The sequence below is a fragment of the Mastigoproctus giganteus genome, chromosome 8 (genome assembly GCF_048544385.1).
Source record: "Mastigoproctus giganteus isolate SK-2022 chromosome 8, ASM4854438v1, whole genome shotgun sequence".
Lineage (NCBI taxonomy): Eukaryota > Metazoa > Arthropoda > Arachnida > Uropygi > Thelyphonidae > Mastigoproctus > Mastigoproctus giganteus.
In genome coordinates this window covers 139,653,375-139,677,117 of record NC_143582.1, presented here as the reverse complement: position 1 = coordinate 139,677,117, position 23,743 = coordinate 139,653,375, and the positions used below count along the sequence as shown (strand labels likewise).

The 23,743-nt window shown below is 35.3% G+C and overlaps 1 protein-coding gene across 1 annotated transcript in view; it reads left to right on the top strand.

Moving 5' to 3' along the window:
• Nucleotides 1-14,464, top strand: part of LOC150081856 (zinc finger CCHC domain-containing protein 24-like) — a 209,628-nt gene extending 195,164 nt beyond the window's left edge. The window contains exon 4 of the mRNA XM_090378947.1: nucleotides 14,351-14,464. Within this exon, the coding sequence (XP_090235073.1) occupies nucleotides 14,351-14,437 (87 nt within the window). The 3' untranslated portion in view covers nucleotides 14,438-14,464. The remainder of the gene's footprint in view (nucleotides 1-14,350) is intronic.
• The last annotated feature ends 9,279 nt before the right edge of the window (nucleotides 14,465-23,743 follow it).

Genomic DNA, 23,743 nt, shown 5'->3' with positions numbered 1-23,743 from the left:
ATCGTTCTATTATCATCTCAAGCACACATTGCAGATGGTATTTACTTCAAATGATTTTAAGCAGGAGAGGAGGCATATCTGGTCGGAACTTAATAATATCTGACAACCACGTCAGTCAAAAGCAGAATCAGATACAAGTTCATCAATAATATCCGTTTGCTTCTGATCAGCAAATTTCATCTTGGTTCTCTCCTAATATCTGCACATCTTTTCTCATCTCTCCTAATATCTACACATCTTTTCTCATCACTGAACAAGTTTCGAATTAATTCCACCAAATCGAAAGTTGTTCAGTTCGGTTTAGAAAATAATAACACTTGCCTTTATCAGCAGGAAGAAAACTGGGAGCACGTTGTATTCCACTGCCCTTGTTATTGTGACTTTAGAAATTCCCTACTGGAAAATGTTCCACAGTTCTCACCTCACAATGTAAAAGTTTTGATTGAAACTGTCTCCAATTTCAAACATTTTCAACAATTTTCAATAGAAGCCAGTTACTGACAACTTTTCCACGACGAGTTCCAATGACGCTTCATTGTGAATGGATGCTTTCTTCTTGCATCCTGTTTGCCTTTCAAGGTTATCCTTAGTAATACACTCGTATGCAAAATTTAAGGACCAGTCAGGTTTTCACCTATAGCTTCTCATAGGAGTGGCCGCCTGGATATGGGAAAAGCATACCAAAAGAACCTCGTGAGGTATAGAAATGATGAAGGAAACAACACCGACACAACAACTGAAACAAAATGGAACAGAGGGACTTTATTGAAAAATGGCGACATAGCACTGGCTGCCATGATACTGATGCATCACTGCCAAAGATGGAACAAAGGAAAGAGGTGGTCCTCAGTAGGAGATATGGCCACCCTAATGTCGGTGCAGGCTTTGCACCGCCTGTCCATACTTAGAACAATGTTGGTGATAAGTTCTTGAGGTAACATTGTCCATTCCTCTGTCAGCACCATCTTCAGCTGGTGTACATTTTCTGGTGGGTGTGAATGTGCTGCTAGGCATCTCCCCAGGGCGTCCCATGTGTGTTCGATGGGATTTAGATCGATGGAAACGGGCAGGCCAGTCCATACCAACAATGTCCTCACTTTCCAAAAGCATATCAACAGCTGCAGTGCGATGGAGTGTGGCGTTATCATCCATAAACACGAACTCGGGGCCAATGGCACATCGTAATAAACTCACACGGCAAAGGATTACCTCAGTACAGTAGCGTGCACCGGTTACAGTACCGCGTTCCAGTATCTGGAGTTGTGTACGTCCATCCAAGATAACACTTCCCCAGACGAGAACACCTCGACCGCCATATTAATCCCATTCAGTGATGTTTGCGGGGCCAACCTAAGGCCATATTGCTCCGGGAATATGCGGTGGTCATTCCTTGACCTTTCCGCATCCTCCGTATTTGGTGGTGACGGGCTCGAACCCCGGTCTAATCAAGAAGCGTGTGCTACGTACTGCTGCTCCTTCCCACCTGGCTACGGAAGCGCCGCGCTATGTAGTAGTTGCCAGCCTCCAAGTGGAAGCGACAGTAAAGTCACGCCATTGCATGGTGCAAAGCATCGTTCACCAGCGAGAGGCTAAATGACAAAATTTATTTCATGTTATGAAGTTGAATTGTGTTGTGTTGTGTTAAATAACATGTTTAATTAATTGTGTTAAATTTGGCTTTGCTGGAAACTAATAAATGAAAAGAAATAGAACAAAATTAAAAGAATTCAGGCGCTAAAGTGCATATAGGCTATAGCCCTGGTGGCATTGAATAAAATTTCTGTTTCCTAACATGAACATGACCACACAGGCAGAGCTCTGTGGTCATGTTCATCTACAGCACGGCCAAGCTGTTTGAGACAGCCTTTAATGGAGCCACGACCTGATAACATAAAAGTGGTTTCCAGGTTTGGAGTAAACCAGGTCATGGTATATTTGTTTAATTGGCTAATGTCAGGAATGAATTTTCTGGTGGCTTCGCCTTTGCATCCAGGCTGCACACCACTAGCCGGACGACACTGCGTGACAAATTAAGCCAACATGCAACCTCCGTCTGCGAATGCCCGGCTCCAAGTCGTCCAACGGCACACCATCTCAAAGAATTATCTAAACGACGATTACTTGCTATCCTGAGTACTGGAGATGTTACTATGCCACTGAGCAAGCCAAAAAAACGTGAATGAAGTGATGTGGCCGCAACCTGTGTTTTTTATAGGCATAAATAATTTGCATACTGTGCGGCTCTGTAAGGTGGTAGATCGATTTTTATTGGATACTCGGAATTTGCATTCCAGGATGCCTATTATATCAAATATTCGCCTTCGGTGACACCGTTCACAATAAAATATTCATGAAAAACATTTTGTTCTGTTAATTTTGTCGAGCAGTGTATTTGCTAAGGCGTCTGATGTGTGACGCACTATACAACAATACAACAGGGCCGGATTTGGACTACAAGAGACTTAAAATACGAGCGTAACGATTTTTGGCAGAACGTTCAAGATAATAGTAGTAGTAATGGAGGCATTTGATGTAAGAAAGAAAGCGTACGAGCTTATGTAGCATCATATAATATTATAATAATATTATTTTTATTATATAATAATAAAAATAATATAAATCAAGCGATAATATAAAAGAAAGGCAATATTTAATTAATAACCACTTAAACGCTAATTAACTAATTCATTTAGAACTAATTACATCAATATTAACAGCATTGATATTAATCAAATTAGTCACATCGTTAATTAGCAATGAAATCACAACTTAAAACTAACAGAGCTGAGTGGGATGCTACAACCCTCGCCGCCTTCCTCCAAATTTAAATACAGGGTTGTTAAAATTAAAGTATCCCTATGTAGAGGGCTGTGGAGCGAGTTCTAAGGCTCGTACTGAAGAGAAATTTGGACAACAGGTACAATAAAGAATGCGCTCACCATTTATTGGGGGAAAAAAATTAGTTACTAAATTTGTCACTAGATCGTATCGTATGTATAGCTTAGCTTAATTTACTTAATAAGAAAATTAAGCTAAGCTATACATACGATCTAGTTATTACATTACAGCACATAAGGACTCCTTAAAAAATCAAGAGTAAATTTGTCACTATATGGCACTGTTGGCAATACAAATCACTTGAACAGCGCTACAATTGTTCAATGTGTCCTCCATTTTGCTCAGCAACAGGTTCCTCGAAGAGCAGCAATATTAAGTGCAGCAAACCGTTTTACAACACCTGTTACAATACATTTTTATTCGAGCTTCATAATTAAGTGAATAATATATAGACACCCTGTATATCATTTACATTTTGAATCATAAAAATCTGTACAGAAATTTAAAAAATATAATTATAAGCATTTAAAAACAGGGAGTGAATTATCTACACCCTGTAGAACAATCTGATACTTTTTTTTTTTTTTGCTTTTTGTTTTTTTCAATTTAAGCAGCGAGCTTTCAAAATCTACATTTCTAATCAGGGATGTCAAACCAGCCAGCTGGATAACCTTGATTGAAATGTTTCCCATCCACGAATACAGGTGATACATCCAATTTGTATATTGAATTTATAACCACAAAATTCCTAATAAAATTTTAAACATACGTATGTGTGAAAAGCAATTAGATGTGGGTATCATTTGCAACATTAGCTCAATTTCATTATAAAAAAAAATACTTTTTACTAATATTTTATTACATAACTTTATCTGCTTTTCTGTCTTTTAACGTTATTAATTTGATTTATTTATAGCGTCCCCTTGAAAAGCCTGACGGACTGGATGTATCCGATCAAAGCAAGGAACATCCCCAACACTTATGTGAAAAGTGCAAGACTGTTGGTTATTATTGCCGTCGTGTCCAGTAACAAATGGCAGGGTTGTTTTTCCTGATGAATTATTTAGGCTCCTTCCTTGTGTTTTTTTAGAATTCTGACGTTAAAGTGCCTTAAGGAAAAAAGTTGCTCTTGAGTAAGAAATGAATTCTCTAAGTCATATAAAGTGATAAGGTGAATTAGCGAGGCATCGACTTGAGTGCTAAATCACAGTTTGATATACCAAAACACCATTTACAAACTTGGTGTGTAGACCGCTGAGGATTATCGTCAATTCAGTGCCCAACTTGGTTAAAAAGTACTAGAAAACATGCAAAAACATTTTTCTTCTTCTTCTTCTTCTTCTTCTTTAGATGGCTCTGTATTCTGGAAAATGTTATCCCGTATTGAATACTGTATCATAATTTATGGTAATTTAAATTTCTATAGTTTGTTTAAATTTTATTGGTTTTGAAATGTTTACGTGCACATATATGTGCACTTAAATAATAATTCAAACTGTATCGTTGTGAAATTTGCCACTTCTGTCATAACAGTAGAAATAGCGGGAGAATTGGGGGGGGGGGGGTGTTCATGATATTCAAAAATATCAAAAACTTCTGGAACGCAATTGTAAGTCAATGAAGCTTGTTTCTATGTCAAGGAACCTTATCGCAAAGTTTAGGCCACGGCTGTTGCCTAATATTGCTAATAAACTGGCAATATTAGGCAGCAACTAAAAACGCGTTTCTCGTTCATATTTTATTTGCGTCCTCGGACCCACAAAAACCAAACACAAACATTGACTGCTTATACAGTGAGTTGCCAGCGCATGTTCAGATCAGACGATTCCAATATGCAATAAGGGTTGGTCCAATACGTCTAGCTGGTTATGCATATAGAATTCGGCTTATATTTTTTCACACATATATATACGTGCGCATGTGTGGAAAATTAACTTCGAGAAACTAAAAACACGTTGCTAAAAGCTTAAGATATTGGTAAATAACAAGCATATTAATTATCATTTAAACCAAGAGCCGTATATTTTACTACAAGTTTTTAAAGGATTAATATATTATTCAGTTAATTTTACCGAAAAGAAAGAAAGTTTAGAACAGAAACTTTTTTTTTTTCATTAAAAGCCGTTTTTAATAATTTACAATTATAATTTTTACATATAACTGTTCATGGTATTGATCAGTGGCGTATCATCACGAGCTTCGGTGTGCCCTTTGCAACGTAATTTTCTAATATAAATAAATTTTCTGTTTATACTCCGGGACGACCAAACGGGCAGAGGAGTTTACAAGCTAGACAGAATACCAGAAACAGCACCGTATTCAGCGGTCACGAACTTGAACCCCCGAAACTCAAAGCACGTGTACTTATGCACCCGCGCGCCTGACCATTCGGTTACGGCGGCATATATATATATATATAAGTACCCCCTCTCTCTCTCTCTCCTCTCGAGCTCAAGGCTTGTGCAGCTGCGCCACCCACCCTTGCACCACAGAATGATATGTCACCCATATAAAATCGTCTTGTTTCCAATAACCGGCTTTTTCATAAATAACAATCAAAATATTTGATCCACTTTCATGTACAGTATAACGTACTGTATGCTTTCATCTGCTAGTTCCAATAATTTTATTTATTTATTTATTAAATCTGTTTATTGCTCTGCCAAAGAGCCACCCCCTGGACAGCAAAAAGCTAGGGGGGTAATCAAGTCATTGAAAAGCCCCTCAAAATTCAGAAAATCCGCTAAAAAGTTTTACCTTAATTTCTGTCCATGTGGACATGTGTTTATGTAAGGGGCGGCTCCTAGAACGTCAGTTCAACTCCACCTCGTATCTCTGTGAAGAACAGTATCACTACAAATGAGCCAGATATGTGTGTGACGGAGGTTTGTGTGTATTATTGTGTGTTCTGTTGTTATGTTCTGGCCACTTGGCTACCCAGAAGCATCAGTCACCTGGATAGATGATTCTGGGTACTCGTCCACACCACGGGAAGGTGGGTCAGTTCCAGTAGATGGGACATCTATGGTCTCAGAGTATGAGACAACAGAAAAAAAAAAAAATTCCTTCTCTGGGGCCCACTCCAGAGGGGGAAAAAAAAATAAACCAACAGGAAGAGAAAGAAAAGAATAAAAATAATTAACTATTCATTTCTGTCCAAACACATTTGATTGTACTGATGTCACAATAAGGGGTTAATTTTATATCCATTTTGTCTAATTCAGCCTTTCCCATACTGGGGTCCGCGGACCTGTTCCAGGGGTTCCGCGAAACGGTGGTCGACCACATATATATATATATATTTGGTTGGTTGGTTGGTTGATTGGGGATTTATTTGTGGCATCAGCATCTATGGCCATAGTGCGCAATATATATATATACAGGGGTCCGCAAAACTTTTTTTGATATCTGAAGGGGACCGTGAACCTTTTTTTGATTTTTGAAAGGGTCCGTTGATCTCAGTAGTTTGGGAACCACTGGTCTAATTAATTAATCAGATTTGATATGCTAGTTACTGGTAAAATAGCCACTTTAAACTAGTGAGAGTTAAGGAAACATCAAAACAGATATACACATAGTAAGCAAATGATCACTCTACTATTCCTCCCCCATTGTAAGTGGCGAATTGTCTGAACCACTGCAAGATTCAGAAATACCCCACAACCATCCAGGCCCACGTGGTGACAGATCGGTATCGTAGTTTTGGCTACTACTCCTAGCCAAAAACTGACGCCATTTTCAAAAGATAACCTTAGACTAAGGCAGTCGGACAGAAGTCAATATGATTGATTCAATTTATAACAGTTTCTAAAATATTTCACAATACTTTTGAATATTTTCCACTTTACATACTATAAAAAGTCAACGCAATTTATAATTAACAATTACAGTATATTATACTTTTTAAATATTTTTTTCACTTTAGGTTCTTGAAAGTCAATGAGAATAATTTAGAATTAAAGCTAAGTTTACATCTGGATATACATGTATCACAACTTTATGAGTTAACCGTCTAACAAGTCGCGATACATTAACTCATACAAATCGCATGAGCTACTTCTGTCGATATTTCTAGATACATTTTGTATCTAGAAATGTTACAGTGGCACATTTGAAAGTCGACAAACTGGAGGACGTGTCGTTTCTGCAAAATAAAGCCGTAGAACATGCACATGCGTAGTCTCTATATTTGAAAATCGTAGAACTGGCACAAACGTAGATGTGTTATACGCAATTAATCCGCTTTTTTTTATAATATTTTTCATAACTTTATTATGTTATGAAATTCTTGATATATGTAGGATTATACTAAGATTAGTTGGTTGATTGTTAGTATGAAACTACCAGGGTTTTAGTGAGGGAAGGGCGGATTTAGCACTTGAGAGGCCCCAGGCGCAATTCAATTTTGAGGCCCCCCCCTCTAAATATTTTCGGTACCACTACAGTGTGCATTCTACGCGCACGCTTTTACTATAGCACGCGCTCTAGATTTGGTGTTGCGGTTTTAATCATTTTGGTTGCGAAATTCTTTCATACATATTTTAGCTAATGTTTAAATGAAAAAAATGGCACAACTAAGCATTAATGATAATACGTATTCTACTTCAGATTCACTTAGTTCGCATAGATATTTCATATAATATGTAGGGATATTCGCATAAGAGTTTACTAACTTCTCATATTAAATTATAGTTTTATTCAGTAACGATAATAATGATGAGTGTAGAATTTAAAAATGAAACAATTTTATTATTTTTTTTTTGAGACCTGAGATTTGAGGCCCCCTCTATTTAAGAGGCCCCAGACGCGCGCCTCGTGGGCCTGTACGGAAATCCGCCACTGAGTGGGGATATACGCCTTATATCCTCTGGATTTTTTATGTGAATAGTGTATACCTTTTGGTTTTTGAAAGACTTGAAAAAACAAATATTATTAAAATATTTACTGAAAATTAAAAAATATATTTATTAGAATTTGATTCTTAGGCAATACTTATAGTTTTATTATTTTAAATATATATGCCGTATATATATATATACGGGTATACGCCGTATACTCTCTGGAATTCAATTAATATCCTGATAGGCACAGTATACTTTTTGTTTTTCGTAACATTCATAAACAGTTGCAGTCGTAAATAGCAGAAGGTATACTCTCTGAATGTTATGTATGCAGAAAGTGTACTGTGCTTATTAATCGAGCTCCAGAGGTTGTTATTGTTATTTGGTTTTTAGGAGCATTAGCAACTAAGGCCATATTGCTCCGGGGTTATGCGGTGGTCATTCCCTGACCTTTCCGCATCCTCCGTATTTTGTGGTCACGGGCTCGAACCCCAGTCTAATCAAGAAGTGTGTGCTACGCACTGCCACTCCTGCCCACCTGGCTACGGAGGCGCCTGAGTTCCAGGGGGTATACGGCTTATACCCTCTGGAACTCTGGATATATATATATATATATATATATATATATATATACGGGTATTAAATATAACATATTTAATTATATGTTATATGGGTATTAATTTAATCATATTTAATTAAACGGGTATTAATTATAATACTTAATTAAATTATATATATATATAAAATTATACACATATTTAAATAACGTTTAAACATCAGAGGCAGCAAAAAACATATTCCCCTACATGATGCTTGAAATATTTTAATCCCTATTCTAATTTATATATATATATATATATATGAATATGAGTTAAGTTGATAGCGGTAAGAGTTTTTAAAGGTAAAATATGATATACTAGCTTATCAGAGAAGCCATAAACCATGGCAGGGTACCCAATCGTCCTAGATGACATTAATTGGTTATGTGACTACTTAATATTTATTATAATATTTATATTTATTATAACATTTAATATTTGCATCTTCATACTTGGAAATATATATATATATATATATATATATATATATATATACACACGGGGAATATTTACTTACTTATATATATGACATATATATTCAAAATAATAAAACTATACGTATTGCCTAAGAATCAAATTCTAATAAATTTATTTTTTAATTTTCAGTAAATATTTTAATAATATTTGTTTTTCAAGTCTTTCAAAACCAGAAGGTATACGCTATTCACCTAAAAAATCCAGAGGGGATACGGCGTATACCCTCCACTACACCCTATTCATAGAGTATACTTTCTGCTACGTATGCAGTGTAAAAAAAAGTTTAAGTGCAGCCATTATCAACCCACTGCAGGATGGAAGCCTCCTCAACAATTCATGCTGAGGGAAATGGACCATAATCTGCCACGCTGGTCCAGTGCGGGTTGGCAGATCGACCGTATTCAGCAATCAAGGGCTTGAACCCCGGTCTACTCAAGAAGCGTGTGCAATTTCACTCCCGCTCCTGACCACTCGGCTATGCAGTGTACTGTGCATATGACAGCACTGGAGACTATCCGTAATAAGCAGTAAACTTCGTTCCACAAATATCGAACTGCACTTCATGTTCATCTTTAAGTTTTATTTTCTCAAGAAAAGCCTAATTTTTTCTGCAAATCAGTATTAATTTATACTGCTTTCCAGGAGCCATGAACATATTTTAGGGCAGTATTAAATTATTTATAACCTCACTCATTCTTAGAGAATCGGCCACTGACTAGTGAACGCTGAGCAATAGCAAAGGAAGCCGTGCTGTCCATACAGTAGCCAATAAAATTGTTTAAGTTTATTTTCCTTTTATTAAAATCATTGTAAAACCGATTTTTATTGTATACTTATTATGTAATAAAGATTTTATAAATATAGGTTAATTAACGTCAGATTAATTAACTTATAAAACATTACCCAGTATTCTGCTTGTTGCCCAGCGTCATATATTACTTTTTTTTTTCTTTTTTTTTTTCTTTTTTTTTTTTTTTTGGAATTTTTGGTCTAATACGGCAAAACCAGTACAAATATGATAACTTGGCCTTTTCACTCATATTTGTATAGAAGTGCCGATACATATATCCGGATGTAAACGTAGAGATAATGGAGCATTTTGTGTACTAAATTTTATTTGATCCACATAAGCTTTCATCATCATCATCTTGAGGGTTTGCTACTTTAATCATTCTTTCATTCCTTGCACTAAAAACATCTTATACAGGTATAAAAGAAACTGGAGATATTCGACAAATGATATATTTGCTATGCATATATTATCGTACTATCTACTGATCAAGTTAAAAAAAATCGTAACTTACCGTTTCAACTGAAAAGAAGTGGACGGCGACACTATATATGTATACAATTTAAGTATACAAAAAACACAGTAGAACATATATACAGTAATAATTTTTCACACCAGACGTAAAACATTTACACGTAACTTCAATAACAAGGTGACCTCTAGTGTAAATTGCCTTTCGGCTGTAAATTGTCATTTTTAATAAAAAAAAAAAAATGATACATCAGGAATTCAACCTTTTCAATGCTTATATTACTTTAATCTTACTTTTAATATTTACTCCTAATGAATGACTGGAATAAATAGTTTATTTACCAAACATTTTGAAAGGAAGCATAAATTATAATAAATATATAAGTATAATTAGATTAATAGGATAATATTTATTGTTAATAAATTAAGATTGGGGAACACTATTGTGTTATATGGAGTAGAACAACAATAATTTCCATTATTGTGATTCTACTCGGTTTAGGAAAAAAAAGGTAGAAACCTTGATAGGTACGTAGCCGATTGGAAAAAAGGTACAGTCGAACGTGCGTTTGGGTTTCAGTTTGAGCCCACTTGACGGTGATATTCCTAGGTAATTTTCTATAGGTATTAAATACGGTGATAATCTTCGATTTTCTATCTTGTGAACTCCTCTGACCCTTATGTGCCCATCAAGTAGTGTAAACAGAAAAGTTATTTTATTTATGAAAAAGTCATAAAATAAAATGACTGCGTTATTCATTTTTTTTTTTTTATGACGGTTCAAATTTAAGAACTAAGAATATGTCTTCCAGTGGTATGAAAATTACGTTAAGATAAACGCGTAACTGAGAGAAACAAGAAAGTTAAATAAACAACAGTTATTAATTATTATGTAAACAAAAGTTAAATATGTACTTATTGACAGAAACTGGCAAAGCCTATTAAAACAGTACAACTTTGAGGTATGGTTCCTAAAATAAAGTAAATATAATAATAAAAAACAAATCTTTTCAATCAATGAATGAACTAATATCATGTTATTTTCTGATGTGTATATCTTTATATCAATCTTATTTATTAGCATGGCATTAATTTATCTCGTGACTCTGATCATTTAGATGTAGATATTTTATTATTCCCATTAACCAACCAATAGATTGGTCCTATAACTTTGAGAGAACAATTTTTGAACAGAAGTCGTCCACAGAATGTTTAAACCGATAACCAATCTACTGGTATAAATAATTAATCCCGGTGGTGTATGGGAAGCCATGATAAGCGTAGTGTATATTTATTATTTCCTGATTTTTGAGTTTAAACTTTACAGAGTTAAAATTCATAAATCTGTATGTTAATATTTTCCTATCTGTTCAGTAAATAGAATTTTGCTGCCTACTGTTAATATATCTTACAATTTATAATGAGAAACAAAATATAATTTTTGCTCAAAGCGAACAACCATTTTATTATAGATTTGTAAGACGTTAAGCTTTTATTTCATCATTTATTTTTTATTGTCAGTTGTTAAACTTAAGCAATTTATAAAATCATTCATTTAACGCTTTATCAGGGGCAAAGATGCATTATGATACTGTTCTCATTCATCAAATGATATGGTTATGAAAGGAAATGAGTAACTGTTGTTTTTATTTATAAACGATTTTATATATATTGTAATGATAGTAGTAGAGAGAAGGAAAATGTAACAACACTGAAAATTTGCAGTTAAGATCTTAAAAATGATCTATTGATGTATATCAATGATATCTTCATTTATAAATGAAGTTGTTGACCAATATAATCGTGAAAGTATACTGGGTTTCTATAGAAGAGAAGGAGAAATTTAGAAAACTCAGTTAAATTTCCAAGGCTGATTTACCAATGAAGAAAATTTTATTCTTACAATTATGGACGAAAGAAAATTTTCGCAATCTGTTCTGCAACCATCCCTTTTCACAAATAAATCAATTCAAAGCTGCAATTTAAAGAACTCAGCTCCTTCTTAGTAGGAACATCCCTTTTTTCTTGGGAAGATAACCTTGTTACTTTTCTCTGCACCTTTTCTTTTACACTTAATCCACTGTATTGGTAACGAAAGTGGACAGTTCCACTTTTTCTTCACATCGTGGCCGAGCTTTTAGAGCGAGTTACATGGTTCTTTTCTACCTGAAACTCGAAGTTTTCATCCAGCAAACTTAAAACCGACCGTAAAATACACGCAATTTACTGAAACGATATACTTAAGCTGCTTTAGTATAATTTCTAAGCTATTATATATTTAATATGGTATGCAAAAGACATACGTGAGCCTAACAATAGTACTAAATATTGCTAAGGTTGGTTGGTTTTTGAAGGGTTATAGGCGCCTGAGAAATAACACCAATTAGCAATAACACCATTAATAATAGGCGCATGAGCAATAACACCATCAATAATAACTATTGCTCAATAATAACAATAGTTATTATTGAAATTACTGCAATAAGCATTAACACCAATAGGCACATATTTTGCCGTATATACGTTCTGTAAACTCTGTGTGTTCTGGTTCGATTTCCTGTTTGCTAGACGAAAACCAGGAGTTTCTTGCAGGAAATATTGCTTAGGCTGACGTTTACAATAAGTAACATTACTAAACAGATAAATGAAGTAATTTTTTTGCAAGAAACTCACTTCGAATCATGTTATCGTCAGCAGGTAAACTATACTTCGAACAGGCAAGGGCAGAACTTTAATGGACTTTATTTTTCACGTCGTATAAAATTTGTCTGTTTCGGAGGAGAGTAATATCCCTTCCTCTCTTCTGAAAACTCGGTATGATGTCTGTTTTGAAAAGCCCTAAACTACATCAATCAAGCCTGAACACAAATAGTAAGATTGGATTTTGGTCACCGTTTTGAAGACAAAGGAAGCTGGTAATAACAAGACCATTACAGCATACCAATTCGGACACATTAGACTTGATTGATTTAGTTTAGGAGCTTTGCCTAGGTGAAATTTATTTCGCTTTTTTAAGGTTCAATATATTTAATTAGTTATTGAAAAATTACGTTAGTTAGTGTATTCCATTTATCTATTAAGCGATATCAGCTGTTTAACAACATCCGGAGCTGAGAGGGAATATAGTAATAATTTATAGGAAGGCTTTTATATCATTTGCTGCATATTTTCTTCTCTAGAATATTGGCTAGTTTGCATTAAACACATTATTATTATTAGCCATATGGTGCAAGGAAGCTTGAGGCTTTACGCTTAAAAAAAAAAAAAAATATGAATTACCCCTGAGAGAGAGAGAGAGAGAGAGAGAGAAGAATAATGATGATATCCTGCTCGGGACCCTGGGTATGCCAAGCCTATACTCACCAAATGTATAGGCTTTTTAGGAGTTTTACATCATTTAAAAGTTTAATTCATTACAGTGGCTTACTCCATGTATACTTTAATGACTTTAAAAGAGAATATAGTAATAATTCCTTCTGTACGACGACAATAAAACAGAACAGGGAATGCCTTGGCATAACTACACCCCTACTTACATTTATATATCGTATCTTATTCATTAGTCCTTATGTCTAATGCAACATCAATCGGTAATTGGTTTCATGAAAGCGAATCAAATTGGTAGCAGCCTTGTATATTCATTGGTTACAGCTTCTATATCTCAGCTTGTATATTCTATTTAATAATAATAATAAATAAATTAATTAATTCAAGGGAAGCTGGTGACACGATGAAATTTCTAAACACTAATAAGCAGTGCATTGCTTCCATCCTCGGTGATATTTTCCTTCTCCATATTACTTTTATTGCAACTAAAAATAATTTTGATAATCATGGAGCACAGTCCAAAAATTTCAAATTTACATGGGTTCAGAAATTTATATTTTTAAATTATGATTCTGTTATTATTTGATAACGTTATATTAAAAGGCTTATTAAGAATGAGATTTTTATTATCCCTGATATTAAAATAATTAGGTTAAATTATTAATCCTGTCTTTGTTTATGAATTATTTTAATATCACAATTGAATTATGACTTAAAGTATATATTTATTATGGATTACTTTATTTACGAGTTCCTTCACCATCAGTAGATGGCACGTGTATAGCTCAAGCACGTGTCTTTGTTTGATTATGCTGGGTGGATTATGCGTTCGTTGTGCAGATGTGGTTATGTTGCTGATTACTGTCATATTTACTGTGAAATTTTTAACAGTTGTACATTTGTTCATTTAAAGTTTTTACTTGAAAGTAAATATATCGTTTATATTAATATCGGTTATAATATGCAAAGTAATATGTAAATTTGGTTTGTAATATTCCCTTTTACAGGGCGAAGTTAACTCTATGCTGACATCTGTATATGATGGTAAACTATATAGTTTTTACGAGCTCATTCCCATGGGACCTACAAGCTGATTTAATATACTGTATGAATCTGGGGAAAAAAAAAAAAAAGTTTAAATTATTGTCCATGTGCTGTAACTTTTAAATTATTCTTTATGATGTATTTAATATTTTTCATGAAATGGTATACATATGGTTGTAAAATTGTTACCTATTTCATTTAGTATACTGTATTTAAGAGTGGAGTCAATTTAACGAATAAACAGGAGTTCGCAGTCTTCCCTGTGCCGAACGTGTTCGGCCTCCTTTTCCAAATAAGGGTACAGTGATATGGGCTTCTATAATGACTGAGGTGTTTATTTTTAGTCTTGCCTGTGCGCACTGGCCTGGAATAAAGTTTCATCTCTTGCAGTGCTGACTTTGGGTTTTACTCTCTCTTTTTTTTTTTTTTTTGTAATATCAAGGCTTTCCCATTATTAACAATTGCATTTCACACGATGCACACGAACAGGCAAAGAGGAAAATAATGGTCACGTTCAAGGCGCAGTACATTAATGCAACATTTGAGAGAAGACAGAACGGAAGAGAGACGATATACCAGTGGTTTTTAACCTTTTTTTAATAACGGCATCCCTAAGTAATTTATTTTATTTTGCGGCACCCCTACTCAATTTTCTGCCTGTTAGATCCGATTCTCTCTCTCCCTCTCTCTCTGTATATATATATTGTTAAAAAATATTTATTTATTACAATAATATAAAAATTACATTTCATAATACAAATTATATATACAGTATATAATTTTATTCTTTATATAGAGATACTAAGTAAACATCAATTACAGATCAACACAAAATTAAAAAGATACTGTACACCTTTTTATAATGTAATAAACATATAAATTTAAAAAATAATAAACCCAAATTATGTGGCACCCCTGGAATGTTGTTGCGCCACCCCGGTTGAAAACCACTGTGATATACTGTATAATTTTGTGTAACTTCTCAAAATTCGGATGACCATATAAAAATTTTACGTTTGAAATTCAAAAAGAAATAGCTCCGCACCAGTTCACAATCGGACATGTTTATCTGTACTGTTATAGATTGTAGCACAGGTCAGCAAAAGGAGATAAATTTTAATAACTGAATTACAATTAATTTTAAAAATATGCCAATTTTTATAAAGGCTTCTCATTATTATAAAAGTGCCATCTTACACATAATTTAATTATTTTTAAAATGTAATTAGGATATGAAAAACATTCATTTCTGATACTTGGCCATAATTCTAAAAATTCCTAATACATGTGTGTTTATTATTATTATTATTAGCCATATGGTGCAAGGAAGCCTGAGGCTTATGCTGCACCGGCCAAAAAAAAAAAAAAAAAATCCTTATTACCCTGAGAGAGAGAGAAGTAGAAAGGAATCACCAAGAAAGGGAAGAATGATGATATCCAGCTCAGGATCCTGGGTGTGCCAAGCCCATACTCACCAGATGTGAGCCCCTGGGGGTATATGTATACCAGGTGGTTATAAAATAAGTTTCCCTATTCAGGAGATCCTAGTGTCAAAACGGTTGGAGCATGGGCGGCTCGTCCATAGGCATTGTGGCACTGCAGTCCCCAGCTATTTAAATCTAGATATGCAGTGAACGGAGTTATATGAAATTTTGTGAAGAACAATGTTTTTCACAAAACACAACGAATATTTTTATTAACAGGACCTGCAAATAGTATGCGCATCCTCTATTTCCAGTAATCATCTCAATAATAAACAAATAAAAACACGAAATCGTTTCCAACTTTGAAGTTTAATTAACGGTAGGCCTCACTGTGCACCAGGCAGTGACACAACTTGCATTCCAGTGAATATTTGGTTGTTGGTTGCCATTGACAACCAGCATATTGGCAACTTGCCAATATACATTTTTTATAGGTGAAATGAATCAAAGTCACTGTAAAGCGCACAGTGCAGATTTCATCGTTGACCATGATGGGTGTGTAACCACAATGTCGGTGTCTTTTTGTTATTCGCCCGAATTCCCATCAAGTAACTAAATAATGTGTTAAGTCAATACTCAACATTCAACAGTGTAATTATGTGATTACAGCTTAATTGCGAGTTGAGCTTGAACTTAGTAAGCTGAATTTATATTGTGAGATGATGTGTAAGTAAAATATTATTTCTACAACACACCATTTTGTGACATTTGATTCGATCATGGCCTCCATGCTTCCCCATGAAGTAAAAATCGCGTGACAGTGAATAAACTTCAGCAACTTAATTTTTCACAATTGGCAAGAACAAGAAAGGCACCTGCTGGCTGGGCCAGGAGTTGACACCATCTTAGAAGCATCAATCAAAACTGAAGCTGTGAAATGGTACAATCTTTTAAAGTGCATCATCGACGTTGGACTCTTCTTGGGAGAACATGGTCTAGCACTTACTGGTTCATCCCATTGAATTGGTGATTCAAACAATGAACACTTTTTAGGACTCACTGAACTGCTCTGCAGGTGGGACCCATCCTTCAGGAACATGTGCTAAGTGTAGAGGAGTCACAGAAAAGGAATGAGCAGCTTCAAGTTCATTATCTGTCCCCTGACTCACAAAATGAATTTACTGCAGAATGCTTAAAGATTGTGAAACAACGCATTTTGTTGGAGAGGCAATCCGCAATGTACTTTGCAGTAATAGTAGATGACACACCAGATTCCTTCTCCATATTGAACAAACATTTCTTTTGAGATACATACTTTTATAAGAAATGCAGTATGAGATTCAAGAAATTTTTCTCAAGTTTGCAGATTGTAGCAACAAAATAGGGGAAGAAATTGCTCAGTTGATAACTGATACATTGAAAGAACATGCTATTCCTCTCAGTGATTGTAGAGCTCAAACCTATGATTATGGGGCAAATATGGCTGGAAAAGACAACGGTGCACAAGCAAAAATACAAGAACAATGTTCAACAGCAATTTTTTCACCTTGCAGTTGTCACACACTCAACTTATGTGGAAATGATGCTGCTGAATGCATACCTGAAGCAGTAACCTTTTTTAAGAACAATTCAAACTGTGTACCACCTGTTCAGTTCCAGTCCTAAGCGGTGGGAATTACTACAAATCGTATTGGTTGTTCTCTTCATGGTATGTCTGAAACAAAATGATCAGATCGTGTTGAACGTGTAAAGCCTTTTGCAGCTCACTTGCCTGGCATTAAATTATCACTGGAAGATCTCCTAGAACTAAATTTGATGGAGTCGTTGGAGTTTTATTACATGTGACATCTTTTGCCCGTGTGTTAATGTCAGCTGTGTGGTACAAAATATTAGCTAGCATATATATACAGGGTGATTCACTACCAGTGCGACAAACTTGCAGGAGGTGTAGGGGGCACAAAGACGAATCAGAATCACATAGCATTGCAGGGTCTGAAATGCCTTTGTCATGCAGTAGAGGACGTTGAATGGGAGGTCGCGTGAACAGCGCTCCCGCTGGAAGTCAGCATTTGCGAACCGTTTCTGTTGAAGAAACCAAGTAGCAAAAGTCCTCCGGAGTGGATAATCCGCAGGCTCCAATGATTGGATGCGTTGCAGATGGTATGAACTCATTTGGTTTGTTGACAGTATCCTCCATACAGTGGATTGGGAAATACCCAATCGTTGGCCTATCGCTCGAGTGCTCGTACTCGGATTGCCTTCTGCAAGACGTAGGACATTCTCCTCATTGTCTGGCATCCTCGTCGTTCGCTCTCGATTCATGGTACCTCTCGTGAAACAACCAGTCTCGCGTAACCTTCTGTGCACACGTGCGAAAATCGTATGATGAGGAGCACACCTGTGCGGGAAACGTTCCTGGTACAAGCGCAGAGCGGAGTGCCCATTACAGTCCGCAGCTCCATACGCGAGGTGCATGTCGGCCAGTTCAACGTTTGAATACTCGTCCATCCTACTGCCTCGGGAACCGGTTCGCAAATGCTGACTTCCAGCGGGATCACTGTTCACGCAACCTCCCGTTCAACGTCCTCTACCACATGACGAAGGCATTTCGGACCCTGCAATGCTATGTGATTCCGATTCGTCTTTGTGCCCCCTACACCTCCTGCAAGTTTGTCGCACTGGTAGTGAATCACCCTGTATATATTTATGCTAGCTATATATATATATATATATATATATAAAATATATATATATTTTTTATTTTTTTTTTAATTACTAACCATATAGTGCAGGGAAGCCTGAGGCTTATGCTGCAACAGCTAAAAAAAAATTTCTGAGTTATCTTGAGAGAGAGAGAGAGAGAGTCAGAAGTAGACAGGAGCTCACCAGATGTGAGCCCCTGGGGTTAATTACAACAAGGTCATCCAAGCTAGAGATGCCACACTGGATGTTGAAGTAGCAAACATAGAAACTCTCCTCACATATCTGACAAAACTTCAAAACAACTGGAAATGCATGTTGAATGAAGCCAAATTGGTTGCGTCAAACCTAAGAATAGAAATAAAACTCTCCCGTAGATGTGAAGGAATTAGGCACAAGAGGGCAAGGCCAAACGATGACAGCACATCTGATGCTAACTTGGAGGAAATGAATAACACAGATAATACGCCAGAAGAGGCCTACTTCAGAAAGTGCATGTTTTACATTTTGGTAGACAATGTTATAGCAGGATTAACTGTCTGCTTCAATGCTGTTAAGCAGTTGGCAGAAAAATTTGATTTCTTGTGGAAATATCTCACCATGTCTGAAAGTGATGTGGAGAGAAAAGCTTTATCTTTATATTGCAGGATATTGCTCTTTATCAGAGCAATATCCTGCTGACCTTAATGGTGCTGATTTTGGAAAAGAAATGCAACATTTACCCTCAGCACATAAAGCAAATTTTGTAAATGTACAGTTAAAGCCATTAGATCTGTTGAACTTGTTAACAGAGTACAGACTTTGTGACCTGTTTCCAAATGTTTGTGTTAGCTTAAGAATACTATTAACAATTTCAGCAACAGTAGCTTCTGCAGAGAAGTCATTTAGCAAACTCAAGCTGATTAAGAATTATTTAAGGTCTACAATGCCTTGGGGATTTGGCCAGACTAAGTATTGAATCAAACATTGCCAGAACAATTCATTTTCATGCTGTGATTCAAAATTTTTCACAAAAAATGGCCAGGAATGCTCTTTTTTTAAAGTAAATACTAAGCCTATCTACCTTTTTTTTTTTTATTATTTTTTTATTTTTTACTAATAATTGTCTTCTGATGATCTGATCTGCATTGCAATATAAAAGGATGTTTCAATGCGAATTCTTTCTTTCCCCTTATCTGTATTGGCATAAACAGAGATGTTCAAATGAAATGTGTTCTTCTCTCTGATCCTCTTATTTTATTTTATTTATATTTATCATGGGGGGGGGGGAAGTATAGGAGCATAAGGCCTCAAATGCAGAAAATCAACAGAGTGCTCCATTCCACCCCTCTCTCATCTTTCATACCCTTTTTGGCCTTACAGGCTATAGCTCATGGCATAAAACTATAGAGGATAAAAACAGGATGACTAATGGAGAAGGGAAGGGGGGCCCAAAAGAAACTTTGTACCCCCTTAAAAAATTGCTCTGAGAGGCCCTGCTTAAGGGGACAGTGCCTTCCTCGTTCCCTTCCAGCAAAGATAACAGTGACAAGCCACAACGGGTAGTGCGGCGGGAATGCCAAGTTGCCAACTGCTCTAATTTATGCATTAATGAGAAATTACATCTGAATGTTGAATTTAACTTAACCCCAATTAACTAATTAATTTTGAAAACATATGCATCTAAAAATCTTAGTAATGCATAAAATTGTGGGGTTCAATTACTGAATTAAAGAACATTTAGCATCCTTTCCTAGTTTATTAAAGGACAAGGACATATGAGCTGAAATAAAGGACATTTGGCAACCCTAGGCCAAAGTAAATGATGTAGAGCAGATATCTTTTGAGGACACAAAAGGTGATACTGTTGTACATGTTGGCACTAATTATATTAAGAGTACTTACTTCTGAGGATTTACTTAACAACTACAGGGCAATGTTGGCAAAAAGTCGCAAGTTATTTTAATTGAGTATCTGCAATTCTGCTTAGATACGAAAAGAGGGATATGTTGAGAGTCTTGTCAATCAATTCAGCCCTGGAGAGAATGTGCAAGGATCATGGGGTAGAATTTTTTTTTATTGAAAATTCTAATTTTTTTCTACAGAAAATTCACTAATTGAACAAGTTAGTGCATAGCATCTTGTTAGTTCATAGAAAATCACCTAAGTAGGTGAAATGGCATTGTTTTTATTATATCTTATATTGTGAATGCCTTCATAAAGAGTTTCCCTGATATTGCACTACCTTGAATAGGCAATGCTTTACCAGTGGAGAAGACTAATGTTACTTATTCTCATCAGAGGCTTGTCACTTATTGTAACACCAGGGTTACCTACCTGCCCAATGATAAGAAGCCAAAAAGCCTTGAAATGGTGCCGTCTGGATGGTGGTATCCGCTGAGAATAAGTAACATTAGTCTTCTCCACTAGTGACACACTGCTTATTCGAGGTAGTGCAACATCTAGGCAATGCATTGTGAAGGTATTCACACTATGAGATCTAATAAAAACAATGCTATTTCACCTACTTCGGTGATTTACTACGAAGTAACATGATGCTGTTCACTAATTCGTTCGATTACAAATTATCCTCATTAAAGCTGTTATGAAGATGATGTATTTTAGTAGGTATAAAATCATAAGTTATAAGTTAGTTTCCAAACAATGCTATTTAAAATTACTCCAAGGAGAGCAGTGCCCATTAATAACTACACACTGCCCACTCAACCATCCCTTTATTCATAGCTGTAACTTGCCTCTATTACCACACTACTCCAGTTCATATAAATCCCAACCCCCTCTGTTGATTACTTCTTTCTGCCCTCCTTCTACAGTAGCTCTGCCTCCAAATTTGAATCCAGTACCAATGCTGGCTAACCAACAATCACTAGAAAATTAGTCCCAACAGTCAAACATTTTCAATAATAGTATCTTGCCATCAAATTAAACCAACAGCAGGAAGGAGTTTACAGGATATACCATGACCCATTGTACTACACGGGATGTGCAAGTTTAATATTAGTTTACTAGGTAATGTATCATGTAATTTACAGTTTAACTTTATAGATTAACATCACTGAGGAAGGTTCTAAGATTGGAACCAGAAAGTGTGGTCATCATTGTAATTTTATTTAATACTAGTTTTCTCTTATAAAATTTACGAGGAAACTCTATGGCACTCACCAAGCTCTACAAAGCTTCCATTTTCAGGTTTATTTCAATATTTACTTTAAATTTGGTGCCTTCACAGCACGAAACTTGTAATTTGAAACTGCTTTCCACTGAGTAGCAGACATTTTGAGAAAATTTCAGGTTTCACACTATCATGTTTTTGCTGTGAAAGCAATAAATCTTTCAAAAACAACTAGGGTAAGATGGTAAATGTTTATTGACCTAGTGGAAGAGGAAACACAAGTAACTTGAAATTTTAAACAGCATCAGTGCTTGTCTGGTACCATGCCATTTTTCAAGCAAAATCCAAATAGTTGCAAAAAAGGTGGGTATGCCACCTGACAGGTTCTTGCACCCAATTTCTATATGAAACCATACAAAAATCTCTTCAGAAACTACTACAGTAAAAGTTTTAAATTTCTTATTTATGAAGGTAAAAAATTTTCAAATTTTTAATCACTGATTAACAGTCAATGCAGGAACATTATTTTTGAGAGACACCTGTCAGGTGCCTCACCACTACTGCCAGGTTAAACATCCCTTAGAATTACAGATGGCTAATATGGTAAACCATCCAGCAATAGATCTTCTGTAACAAGTATCAGTTTCAATCTTTTCAAGATCAATATAAAACTTGAGGATGAATTGAATTGAATTGAATGAACAGCTTCCCTAGGATAAGCCTATCACAGATTTTGGACTGGTTTGCAGTTATTCTCAATGAAGGAGATTATTTGAGGGCAGGAGGTGGCACATGTAACCTGCACAGCTTCCAAAAGGATGGCACTTAAATAATTCCTGTAATCATATTCACAATAGCAGTGAGCATCTCCACTTCATCATGTTAGCTATTCTAATTTTCAGTTGGTGGGCTAGTATCATAGAACTATTTATGTTTGGCAGATGGTGCTTGTTGTTTGCCCACTTCAGAATCCAATTGCAGCAAAAACTGGTTTCATTTGAGTTGGGATAGCCAAAGCCCATGCCTCTGCAGGAAATAATACTGATGAAGAGACAGCCATCTTAAAATATCTGACTAATTTTTGGCTCTTTAATATTTAGAAGGTACTAATGCATAGCCCAGTGACTACTGATTTTCTTAAGAAACAATTGTATATGCATTGGACAAAGCTTAATTATTTAATCAAATAATACACCTAAGTTTTTATGACTCAGAACTGCAGGAAATACTTTGGCCCCTAACAATATCACAGTTTTATCCAAGTTCAGTAAGAGGTTAAACCTAGATATTAAAAAAGTCAGTCAAATCATGAAGCTTCTGGTTTATTTGGGTTAAGAGGCAAAGAAGAAGATCAAAGAAGTCACATGGGAAAAAACTATGGTTCAGTTTTTGATAGGTAAAACAGCCACTATTTCCTGGGATTTTAGTCATGTGGTCTGTCTGAGGGATTATAATATCACCTGCCAAATATCAAATAAACTTACTCCATACAGTCATCCTGATAACTGATGATGAGTATTTGCATTCTAATTCTTTAAATATATTTACATTTAAATTTTGTATTTAAAATTTAGAGTCTATTGTCACAAGTTCCTATATTAATATCGAACTCTGCAAGTTATTCAAATAACCTCCCATAACTCATAATTAGGGCAGTAAAATACTGATTCTCTTTTCTAATTAAAAATGAAGTTTCTTTCTTTCTTTCTTTTTACTAATTCATCTTTGCATGACTTTGCATGCCAGATAACCAAAGTAAAAGAAAATCACCATAAGGTAGGTTGTTGAAGCAGGTAGGGACTGACTATAAAGACCATCCCGGCATAATCACTATTAAAAGATGTATCTGTATTCTAGACACATAATCATAATTAAAATAGCATCATGTGCCTTTGTTAATGCTAATAGTGTGCATTCTGCATATTTATTTTAATATTATATAGAAGCATGTCCATTTAGCAACATACAAAATGAATGGACACTTCATTATTTTTTATATATATGTGCGAAAAATGTAAAGCAACACTTGTCAAAATTATTAAGATTTATATTATATATACAGATTTACAAATATAAGGTTTTCAAAGAAAAAATAAAACATTAACAACAAACAGTTTAAT